Here is a 12,727-nt window from a genome sequence, read left to right as displayed (position 1 = left end):
CAGGGAAGCCAGCCTCTCATTTTGAAGGAAAGAGATAGGTGAACTAATGGTGGATAGCACTGACTCAAATACGTTTAGGACACAAAATAAATGCAGTGCTGTTTGTATTTTCTAAAGCTGTTTAATAATTTTGGAAATTTTTGGTTGGAGGAGGTTTAAGTTGGCACAATTTTTACAGAATACTGTACTGTTGACAACTTCTGTTTCTCAAGTCTTCAGCTCTAGAAAGAGTGTCCTTTGCTTCCACTTTGTTATAAATATCGTGCCAGTTTTGAAACATTTATAAAAGTAGGTTTAATATTCAGTCTTTGGTTTCCAGTAAAGACACACAAATATAGTAGCAGTATAATTTTTGCAGACTTCTTTGCTTAAAATTGTAGATAAACCTTGCTATAAACTACTTGGTAGATTTGCTAGAAAAGCTTGTGACTGAGTGCTCTGTATGCTTGCCTTTTTGCTTCCACCTAGAATCCAGGGCCATTACTTTCTGTAACCATTTCAGTGAGCTGCCATAGTTTTCAGTCTGTACTGTCACCTGATCCAAGCATGCGCCAAAATACCCACTGTTTCTGGCTACTGTCTGCTGAATCTGCTTTGCAAACCCTTAGTTCTTAAGCTTTTGCCTTAGCAAAAAACCAACAACAGACACTCTTATGGAGTGTACTGGACACATGCCATCCTGCTTCCTTAACTCCTCTGATTGTTTATGTAAATCCTTAGCTTTACTAAACTTGTAAATGCTACAATGGCATCCCCATGTGAAATTGTGTGGCTCATGTGTCAAAAAAGGCTGCTTGTGAAAATATTTGTCAGAAGAATACGAATGCTACACATTGCACTGCATTCAGTGTTTTGTATCAATTTATTATTGCAATGTCATGGTGTTTGATTTTAATTGTAGACAATCATTTTGTGTTTTAGTATGCAAAGGTAAGTTCATGTAAACTGTGAATGTACAGTATTTTTATATAAACATACTGATTTGTACTTTTGGCCTCTCTCTGGAAGAAAAAATACTTGATTAAATGTCTTAAACAGAGGACACAATCTTCTTTACAGACACTTGTTTATGCATGGCTCGTATAGAAATTTTTGAACTTGTGCAATAAGATTTTGTTGGATTTTTTTTAAGATATTGGGCCTGATCCTGTTAACACTGAAAATGATGGCTGGAAAATTGTTCTTATCTCTAATAAGAATGAAAATGATCCATTATATTACTGTAGTTAATAGCTTTGTTAATTCTGATGTTGAACAGAGCAAAGGGTTGATTGTTGCTTTAGCAAGACATAGTGCTGAGTAACCTCACGATAATATGTTCTTTCCATTATGATAAAGCGTTCTCATAGATAAGTTAGGTAAGAAAGTTGTGTTAACTCTCTTAGGAACTTGTTCCTAAACTTCAGTTTAAACTATACATTTTCATGGAGGAAAGGTTTGCACAGAGTTTGGGACCCGTCACTATTTCTACCTTTTCTGTTCCCCTTATGCATATCTCTTCCTTTTCAGCATTTCATTCTGTTTCAGTTTTCACTGTGACAACATACCTTTTCAGTGTCATATTCTTGTTTGTAATCTTACTCTTTATTCCCCAGAGCTTTCCCTGTTCACCCTCAGTCACTTCACCTGTTGCTCACTTTCAACTCTGTTATGATTTCTCATTTTCTTGCACTTTTAGTCGTAGAAAGGTCATTGATGAAAAGTAGGAGTTTTTGCCCAAATGATCCCTAAAGGTGTGAAAAATGATGATTTAGTAAAACTGGCTTTTTTTTGTCCTTGTTTATGCCTAGGAAAAGGTTACTTCTCCTTTGCAGGTGTTAACTTGTGTGGCTGTTCAGTCAGAGTTTATAGCTAGCTGCCTGCGATCAAGTCGAATTGAGCAAGAATTGTTCTGTGTAGTCAGTGAACCACTTTTCCTACTACTTAAACTTTTTTGTTTGAGAGAGAAACACACATTGATAAGCAATCTTGTCTGTGAGTGGATGGGCAAAGAGGAATTGCTCCCAGGATCCACGTCTCTTCCACCACGAAGAGTTAGTGATAACATTTACGGAATGTGCTTGTGGTCTCACATCTCCCGTACAGCCCTCCATTTTGCCTTAAAATGGATTTCCAAAGTTGCTCTGTTCCCCTAACACTACTGCCATTAACTGGTGGCAGCAACCGCAGCCTCTGCTCAGACGTGTACACGCAAAAGAGAAGACATTTTACTTCCCAGTTTCCTTTGTGTACCACTGATGGTTCTCATAGCTGAGCTTGGAATCTCCAACCCTATGGTGTGATGGGTTATTTCTGCATGATTCATAGCTTTTGAAAGCTGAAAAGTGTGAGACCATGCTAGCAGGTGCTCCAGTCTTCTGAGTCAGGGTCACCATATATCATCTTGAGCATTTGATTTTCCCGGTCAGTGCAAGTGTTTCAGCAGTGCTTTTACATTAAGAGACAGTGAAGTGCAGCGCCATGAGATTCTACTAGTAATGCATTGAAACATGCTGAAGCTGAAGTCGGATATAATGCAACATGATTGATAATAGTTCATTAAAATCCTTAGTCTCTTTTGCTTCTTAATGTGTATATTTTTGTCTTGATTTTGGAGAACTTCCCTAAGAACTATCACTGTAGGGTTTTGTTTTTTTTTCCTGTTCAGAGGTTGGGTAAACTTTAGTCTGGACACCCAAGGCTGTTAGTCAGCAACAATGCTATGAGTTACAAAAGCATTAACATCTAGAGTTAGGTACAGTTGAATGTACATACCTCTGTGCTCTTTTTTTTTTATATTTAGAAAATGATCGTTACTTTATTTCAGAAAGGAAAAAGCCTAGTTCTAAATTAAAAGTTGAGGTAAATTCATAAATGAATGCATCTTGTTGTACAATATTTTTGTTTCAGTAAATTTCAAAATATGTGTATATCTGCATCTTTCATTTTTGTTTGTCATGTTATCAGAGAACCTAGTGTATGATACGGGGCTATCATACACTACATTTATAAATATTCCTGATAGTACAAAATTGATTCCCAGTGAATCTCAAGTTTTGACATGGTTATTTTAAATTATGATTCAGCAAGGAGATCTCAGTGGCTAGAAGTATCTGTGCAAAGTTCAAAGGGTGAAGGTTCTTCACGCAGAGGGTGGTGGAGCACTGGAACAGGCTCCCTGGGGAGGTGTCACGGCCCCAAGCCTGACAGTGTTCAAGAGGAGGCTGGCCAAGGCCCTCAGACACATGGTATGAACTGTGGGGTTGTCACATGCAGGGACAGGAGTTGGACTCGGTGATCCTTGTTGGGTCCCTTCCAACTCAGGACATCCTGTGATAACAGGCACTCACACAATTTTGCTGAAAATAATTATTTGTTTTTTCCCCTTATTTTATGTATCCACAATTAATGTAGTTTTAAATTAAATTCATTGATACAGGTAAGCGATTTTGAAAGGAGAAACAGTTGACAAACTCTAATTGTAAACTATAATACTCATTGACTTCATCTGTAAAAAGCTTGTGAGACAAGAGCTTTAGTTCCGGGAAACTAATTGCTGAACATTTAAAATAAATGGATTGCACAAACTTATTCTAGTAGCATTCTTTTTTGCATTTTTAATGTAGTATTCAAGAAAAGTGGGCAAGGTACATTTTATCATATAACCTCCAAGACTATAAAGGTAATTAGAATCCTTGGGGGGGGGGGGAAGATGGGGAAGCAAAAAGGTGTGGCTGCTGAGGTACTGAAGCAAAAAAGTATCGACAGATATATAGTCAACATAGATCTTCTATGATGTTGTTACTGTAGAAGTAGTTTCGAATACCTATGGTTTCTCAAAGTTAGCAGTGCTGAAGTAAGAACTACAGAGCTGTGTATATGATGAATGATAGAGTCTTGAACAAATATTTTAAAAATCTGGTTACCAGAACTGTTTGCAGTAGGAAAAACTGTTGAGTTTATTTCAAAGATGTCAAGTATATACAAAAGTAAAATATTACTTTATTACTGCAAAAACTGTTTCGTTACTAGGTTTTCAATATTACAGAGTAATTGTGATGCTTTGTTTCAAGTTACACGCTGCTCTTGTGGTGTTGGACACTGACTGTATGGTCTTCAAGTGGGTAGAAACTGGAACATCTACAGTATGTTGGTGTTATTTGTCACATGGACAACAGCAAGAATGCAGTAATTTGTCAGAACCTGTTTGCATGGTGATAAACAAGAAAATTAACCAAAAAGCCCCATAGTGTTTGCCTGAAGTGTGATAGCTAGGAAATAAAAAATGTCTAGATACAGCAAAACACCTGAATATGAAAAATTTGACTTATCAGATTAATTGCATGAAGCTTGATGTTGACATGGTGCAGAATAGTGAACTGATTTATACTTTGTCTTTCAGATGAACCAGAGACACGAGATGCATGGTGGGCAGAAATCAGACAAGAAATAAAATCCCATGCCAAGGCATTGGGTTGTCATGCTGTAGTGGGCTACAGTGAATCAACTAGCATTTGGTAAATCATGATGATGATTTCATTTTCAAAATGACACAGAAAATTTATTTCATCGTCCGTGGATTAAAAATTATGAACTATTTCAACACAGTTGTTGGTACTGTCTAGTATACCTACTTCGGAGGGTTTGTTAAAGTTACTTTCTAATTTCAATATTCTGCTGCTTTTTAAAAAAAAAAATGTTTTGGTTTGGGTTTTGATAGGGTTTTAAGCTTTTTTCTAATTAACAATTTAAAAAAATTCAAACTTACATATTTGCTTTTGTAATAACACTATTAATTTATTTATGAAATTTTCTAAAGCTAATCTACCTAAATAGTTAAGACTGTTCCTAAAAGTATATGTATTGCAGTTTCATTATTGGGTAACAGCTGGCAGACCAGTACTTAAATGGTAAACTTCAAACTTAAAGCACGATTCTTTACTAGAAATGTATTAATTTTCAATTAAAGGAGAATATGTGGCCTGATAGATATAGAATACTTTAGGTGCAAATGTTCTATATTACTTTCTGTAAAATGCATGTAATTATTTTTATCCTTCAGTAGTAGTGTTTAAATTAAATTGGAGCTCTGCACTGGTCTTGAGGTTGAGTTCCCCAGCCCTGCATCCTATTCAGGCCAAAACTCCAGTGTCTTACTGTATTCCATGGGGCTAAGAAAATTCCAATCTATCTTGACTAAGAAAATTTCAGTGTATTTTGGTGGCCTAATAACAAACTTTGTGAAAGCCTCAGAGACTGGGAAAAGTAATTTGGATTAATCTAACTACTTGTCCTTGCCCAGGAAAGGTTCTCTCTTTCTAGCTCCAGAAAGTAATCTATGAAGAGCTCCTCCTGTGACCAAGTGTGTCTGACTGGTAGCGAAGAGAAAAGTACTCTGGCTCCTTACTGTCTTTGTGTAGCTTTAGCAAAGTGACTGAAGCAAACTCAGACATCTAAATTTATTTTCTGTCAAGTTGATTTTGCCCAAATACTTTAAAGAAAAAGCACTAAGGGTTTGCTTTTTTTAAAGAGAGAAGTGAGAAGTGAGAAAAAGAAGTTACATTTTACTTTGCAATTGATTAAGGAGAAGAAAGTAATACAGAGTTATACGGTGCTTTCATGAGTACACTCTACATGTTGGCAAAGTAGTAAGATAACTGGAAGTGATCAGTCTGAAAGCCACAGCACGGATTACTTCACATGTTGCTCCTTGACATTTATTGCTTCACTAAAGGTTAACACCAGATATATTGAACTTTCGCAAAACTTGAAAACAATTTTTGGAAGTCGAGTGCTTGTGCTAGGGGAGTAGGAAAACAAGAACTTACTTTACGGACAAGGCATAGTTTATGTTCCTTAGGCTGTCTTGTCTGATTATGTTTTGTCTTGCTTGGTGTACTAAAGATCATATTTACCTCAGAATTGCAATGTGGAAGTTTGCAGTCCTGAGGGCTTAACTTACACTAAAAATGGAAAATTTATTCTTTTGACTGTTAGTCTCCTTGTAAAAAGCATGAATATTTGGGGTTTTTTTTCCTGCCTTAACTGTGTGGAAAGATTGTACAGATTGTAGAAAGGCAGTCAGTTATTGGGTTATTTCACACTTTCATTTTTCTTTGGGAATTTAATGTGGTAGTATTTGATCACTGATAAAATAGTTTATTAGAGTTGCCATGCTTACTTATCAGTTCAGCTGTATTCCATGCAAAACTCTTAAGTACTGGTCTACCAGACGGGTTATATATGAAAAAATTATTCTGGAGACGTAGCATATTAAAAAGGCATGTGTGTCATTCTAGAAAATGTGGGAAAGCTTTTCTCTGTATTTTTTTCCAGTTTAGTATTTTAAGTACTGAATGTTAGAGATTTGTTTCTTATTTAACAGTTTCAGAAATATTAAGAGCTCTGTGATCATAGTTTGCACTTCTGGGAGCTTTAACTTCACTAAATCATGAATATGGTCAGTTACTTTACATGTACCATTATTGTAGTTGTTCATAGTAAAATTCTACTGTTCTGCTACTTTTATATCCTCCAAGACGCATCCTTGTCAGTGTTGTGTTGTAACTTCATTTTGAGAGTGAATGTTTATAAGGTGATGAGGCTCTCAACTTCCATTTTTCTTTGGTAAACAATTACACCTTGTTTTTTTTAATGTTTCTTTGCTTGTGTTGGTTGGCTTGATTTCTTTGCATTATTAACCCTAGTGCTGAAAACCATATGTAAACGTGGTTAGCCTTTGTGATGTTATAGCATATTATTTGTAACACGGAGCAGAGCTCTTTAGTCTTTCTATTCAATCCTTCTGCATCTACTTACACAATGGTTTAAAACCAGAAGAAGATTGTTTGTGAGATTTAATGGATAAAATTGCACAAATGCACAAAATCAGTAGTTATATTGAATTAATTAAGACTTTTGTACCAGCCTTTTAATGTAATAGTTTTAAGGAAAAGTAGCACCAAGTAGCAGGAATTCACTTTGTTGTAATTCTTTTCTCTCTTATAGTGAAGAGGTCTGTATTTTGTCCGCGTCTGGCACAGCAGCTGTACTGAACCCTAGGTTTCTTCAGGATGGCACCGTGGAAGGCTGTTTGGAACAAAGGTTGTCTTGGCAGCCTGGCTTCTTTTCCATAGGGTCAGAGAAGGGAGAGGTTGATTTTTTTCCTCAGAGCCAAGATAGTTCTTCTCTATTAGGGTAGGTTACAGTGTTACAGTGCAGGATGCGGGACCAACCACTTTACTGCTTTTCACTAACAACAACAACAACAGAAGTAATGGAACTCTGCACCAAATTAGATATTCTGTTTTTATTTCTAACAGTCTGAATAAGGTAACACATTTGACTACTAACCACAGATCATAACTCAGTTTTTTTCTTTGCCACTCTTCAGGTATCTTTCTGAACTTTATATCGTGCTATAAAAACGATAGGTGTATGATAAATTACGTAAGCCAAAAACTGCTGTGGCTGTAATGTGTGTATAAGAGCTGCATGGTAGATGAAATAGCTTGGTTGTAAAAAAAAGATTGTGCCAGGTATTTACTAAAGATGTATGTTTTAGTTGAAGATTGTAAACAAAATCATGAAACTGAAGGAAAAACATGAAGTTTCCCTTTCTTTCTGCTCTTGCAAATGAAATTTGAAGAATCACTATTCCCAAACAATTATTCTTGGGAAAAAATAATTAGCTTAACTAACGTATATTGGTAATTTATTATGTGTTCACCAGGATACTCAAAATATTTCAAGGGATTATTGTAGTTGTAACTAAGGCTATTTATTACACCTTGGCACTTGAGTTACTTTTTCCATAATAACCCTGCCAACATAGTATTATTTATTATTATTTTACTTGGTTAGCAGGAGACAATTATCTTCTTGTGTAGATAGACTTTTGAAAACTGTAGCTAGAACAAAAATATTTGTTTCCATATTCACTATATGATGGAGAGAAAGAAATGTTCATAATGTGAAGAAAATTGCACTTTATGAAGGTGTGTATTTTAATGCTACTAAGAGTCTTGGCATAGATAAACAGACAAAGCCCATGTTTGAGACAAAATATATTTGCCAAAGTCTATGCTAACTAATGTTCCAAGTCTGTCAGATTTGCTTAAGCATTTCTTCAAAATTCACTGAGAAGAATTGTTTATGTGAAACAGAATAAATTTGCAGTGATGCAGTTTGCCTATGCTCTCCTTGTTCATATCTTTATAGTGGGCATTCCAGGGTATTAGTGTGACTAAGTGTTCTAAGTAAATAACAAGTTTTACCTAATGCCTTATCTTAGGAAATAATCTTCTTACAATGTTTATATATATTTTGCTGCTTCTCAGTAGGATGGTTGGTGTGTTGCTTACATTGATTAGTATACATTTTTGGACACAATCCATGTAAAAGAGTCTTTTCATTGTGTTTGGTACAGCAAATTCTCCATACAACTGTTGTACCATGGACTAGTTAAGAAATCGTAGTTCCTAAAGCAAGATGTTTTAGGTTTATATAAGCTGTTAGTCATTGTATGTACTTTTTCTTAATCCCTGCATAACAAGTTTAAATGAAAGTTTTATTTATAGTATTTTAGCTACTAGTGTGCAGCCTGACTTTATTCTTCTAATGCATAAAATGTAATACTTGTCACATTGGTGTAATGGAGCAGAGTATAGCTGCAGTGTATGATTTAAGTAGGTCTCTGTAGCTGTTTATACACATGTGCACATATTGATCATTGTTAATAAGATGCAGATGTTTTAAGTATGTTCTCCATCATGTATTTTTAGGATTGAAGAAGCTTCACCACCAGGTTGTGGATTTTGCCATATACCATATGATGAATTGAACATGCCATTCCCTGCTCACCTCACTTATTGTTACAACTGCAGGAAGCAAAAAGTTCCTGATGTCCTTTTCACCACAATTGATCTTCCTGTAGAGGCAATAGTTATTGGGAAGGGATGTCTTATTCAAGCCAGGTATCTATCAAAATGTTTTCTTAGTAAAGTTTTGGAGATCTTTGAAAAAATTCCTGTTGCTATTAAAATCCAGTATGTCATTAAACCTTAAATTTTTATGTTTAAATGCTAGGAGTTAATGACAAGTGTATTGGGGTACAGGAGGAGAAGGACATGCTATTCCTCCACCTGTGTTATGTGTCGTATCAGTTGATGTAATTTATTGTGCTTGTACATTAAGTGTTTAAGAGGGTTGTTGCAGCAGAAATAGATGTTTGCATTTGATGTCTTACTAGAAGAAAAGCTGAAAATACAAATTTTTGGATGAGATAGTCTCAAGGAGTTCTTTTAAAGAACTGGCGTTTTATTTTACAGTTGCAGCAATCTAGAAGAATACACCTCATGAGTTCTGAGGCTCAACCGAAAAGGGCTGCAGTAACTGTCCCTTGAAATAATCTGTTTTTACGGAGGAGTGTTTAACAAATGCCAGACAATCTGCAGTAGCAAAGTTGTGTTTGTCTTCAGCATTTGCTTTGACAAAAGTGAGCAGGGCAAGTTTTTAGCAGTTGCTGCTGTATGACAGGAGTGTTAATACTTTTAGCCAAACATCTAATAGATGGTTATCTGGGATCTGTAGAAAATGTGTTTATATTGCATAGTTATTCAGTGCTGTCAGGCTATTATGACAGAAAACCCCATGTGATGCATGTTGTTTCTGTCTGGTAACAGTGCTGAAGCATGTTTTAAGAAAGGAGACATGATTTCATTCAGTGGTTTACAAAAATACAGTATTTGTAATTTTGTATTCTTCTTTGATAGGGAATATTATTGAATGTTGCTGAAGGCTATGTATTGTTCTGGTTTATAATTTTACTTTTTATGTTATCTGTTTTTATTGTTAATATAAATATACAGTTTCCAATTAAAAATGAAAATCTAATCTTATTTATTGAGACTCAATACCTCAGTCTGCGTTGATCTTCCTGATGAGAATTTAGTATTTCACAGGATTTTAAAATACGTTAAAAAGAAACTGATTATATTAGCTTATGCAGTGTGTGTGGGGGGGAAATCAAAATACCCTGTGATCTATCTTGACGTTCAACAGTCCATTAAAACTGTTTATCAGCTGATGTCATGTGCTGTTTCATATTGTCAGGTTATGCCGTCTAAAAAAGAAAGCTCAAGCTGAAGCAAATGCGACATCTATCAGTAATCTTTTGCCATTTATGGAATATGAAGTGCACACTCAACTGATGAATAAACTTAAGCTGAGAGGAATGAATGCTCTGTTTGGGTTGAGAATTCAGATCACTGTGGGTGAAAATATGCTAATGGGGTTGGCAGTAAGTACAGTTTTAATCTTGCGGTTCTTTTGCTTTCTTACAGTATTTTCTCAGGACACAAAGATGTATGAGTGTTGTGGAATTCAGAGTAACTAGAGACACTAAAATGTCATTTTAAGAATTAAGTGAAGTGTAGGAAGGGAATGAGATGTCTAATTCTTTGGCAAATCAGGGCAGACTGTCTGTCAGCACCAGAAAAAGAAGACTCAAATCTCTTGAAATTCTGTTAGAGGACAAGATTATTAAAAAGGGAATGAGAGGAAAATAAACATCAAATGGTTTAATGGCATAAGTTTTAGAAAAGTGACTGTGTTCTTTAAAGGTCTTGCCAAAGATATCCCTGTTCCTTAAGTTGCAATACCTTTCTATTACAATAATGTCAATTAAGTCCTCAATAAACCTTTTGGTTAGTTGCCAATGAAAGGACATTCTGTTGCCTCTTCGATGGCACTGAAGAAATAAATGATAGATTGGAAGTGTCTTAGAGATAGGCAAGAAGTATCCATTACCAATATTTTCTAACCTAATTCTGTCATATGGGGTTAGAATAGTGAAGTATGCTGCTTCTTTCTGCTTCGGTGTAAGAGGATGCTTGTGTAATGTTGACTGACTTGCGTGTTCTTTTGTCTGAAATGATGATCTGTTTTCTGTAAATAGAAATGGGATTGTCACAACTTCAGTGATACTGTAAATGGTTTGGCCGCATTTTAAATGCTTGAAACCATCACTTGCCTAGGCAAAATATACTAAGGTAGAGGTTTTAATTCATACTTTGGAACTGTTAGGTAAGTTAAGAGCTCCACCATGGAAAAGACCCCGGAGAGAGAGAGTGTTTATTAAAAAGAGTAGTGGGTTTTTTTCATAAGTGAAAGGAGAGAGATCCATTTATTATGGAAAGAGATCATGCTGTCATGTGCATGGTACAATGCTGTCTGTTAGAGCATAAGCATTGTGGAAAATTTCATATGAAAATATTGGATGTACGTGCTTATGTAATTATCATTTTTCTTAATGCCTTTTTTAAAGTCTGCAACAGGTGTGTATCTGGCAGCTTTGCCAACACCTGGTGGTATTCAGATTGCTGGGAAGACTCCGAATGATGGCACTTATGAGCAACATATATCTCATATGCAAAAGAAAATAAATGATACGATTGCAAAAAACAAGGAGCTTTATGAGATTAATCCTCCAGTAAGTAAACTTCTATATTCTTAAAAATGAAGCATTCTGAGTCAGGCAGATATACACCATGTTTTATTGACTGAATAATTCAGAACATAAGTTGGTTTTTAATAGATAGATTCTTTTCATTGTTTTTTGGGAACCTACTGGAGTTTTCAGATCTCTTAAGCCACATATCCAAATCAGTTTGTACTTATTTAGATTTATTTCTCATTAAAATCATTTTGAGAATGTTAACAAGTCTAACATTTGGAACAAATTGCTTATAATTGAAATTATTTCTAAGTTACCTAGAAAAACTGTTATTTTTTGTATCCTTCTTAGGAGCTACCTGAAGAAATCATTGGGTCTCCCATTCCAGAGCCAAGACAACGTTCCAGGTTGTTAAGATCTCAGTCAGAAAGCTCTGATGAAGTTACAGAGCTAGATCTTTCACATGGGAAGAAGGATGCTTTTGTCTTGGAGGTGATGTTTTCTGTACTCATTTTCATACTTTTTCTGAAATATATGTAAAAAAATTGAGAAAAGTTTTCTTACTCATGCCCAAAGACAGTTCTTGAATTGTATATAAATGTTTCCACTTTGTATCAATAGAAAATGTTAAGTATCGGATTTTGCATTGTCTCTCTCTTATTCTCTTTGCTTCAAGCATAGCTGTATTATGCTAGGGACAATATCTGAAAAGATCACTGTGCTATTTGTCGAGCATGTAGCAATATCTAGAATAACAATTGAGGACTGTAGGAAATGCCCGTCTGCCTATTTCAAGCAGCAGTTCCAAAACTTAGATATATTTTTTTATTAACATTGAGGTTCTGTGTTGTCACACTTTACACTTAGGAAAGAAAAATCTAGTATACTCTTCCCATTTCAAGACTCCTATAGTTGAATAATTAGTTACCAGTTTCCAGAACTGGTAGTAGTCCAAGCATTCAAAAAAACCTGTGTCAAGAGAGCATGTGAAAGCCTTGCTTTCCTCAGTTCAGCTGCTACTTTTTAGAGTTAAAGAATTTAAAACTTCAGAGAATACCTTCAAATTCTTTCTACAGCTACAACTAGAGACAACACCTATAGATAAAGAAAATAGATTTCTTTAACCTCTCTATTCACTAAAATTCAAAGATGTGATTTTAACATTGTACAATTTTGAAGGAGCCAAGTACTAACGAAGGCTAGAGTTTTGATCATCTTCTTGTAGATACAGGTATCTACAAGATTCTAATCTAAGAAAAAGAAAACAATTGAATTAAATTACAGCCTGTAGTT

General features: G+C 35.2%; 1 protein-coding gene across 16 annotated transcripts in view; it reads left to right on the top strand.

The window, feature by feature from the left end:
* C2CD5 (C2 calcium dependent domain containing 5) overlaps nt 1-12,727 on the top strand; it is a gene marked incomplete at its 3' end in the record, with an annotated part of 70,590 nt that overhangs the window by 39,986 nt on the left and 17,877 nt on the right. For 8 of the 16 annotated variants that reach the window (XM_082044949.1, XM_082044947.1, XM_082044944.1 and 5 more), the window contains 6 exons: nt 4,382-4,496; nt 6,988-7,176; nt 8,763-8,954; nt 10,093-10,279; nt 11,306-11,470; nt 11,786-11,926. In XM_082044949.1, coding sequence (XP_081901075.1) covers nt 4,382-4,496; nt 6,988-7,176; nt 8,763-8,954; nt 10,093-10,279; nt 11,306-11,470; nt 11,786-11,926 — 989 coding nt within the window. The remainder of the gene's footprint in view (nt 1-4,381; nt 4,497-6,987; nt 7,177-8,762; nt 8,955-10,092; nt 10,280-11,305; nt 11,471-11,785; nt 11,927-12,727) is intronic. The other 8 variants (XM_082044937.1, XM_082044951.1, XM_082044950.1 and 5 more) reach the window with 2 other exon arrangements.

Source organism: Streptopelia decaocto, assembly GCF_964273445.1.
Source record: "Streptopelia decaocto genome assembly, chromosome: 1".
NCBI classification, from domain to species: domain Eukaryota; kingdom Metazoa; phylum Chordata; class Aves; order Columbiformes; family Columbidae; genus Streptopelia; species Streptopelia decaocto.
Note: the sequence above shows the minus strand (reverse complement) of the source record. Positions and strands in the feature narration are given on the sequence as shown.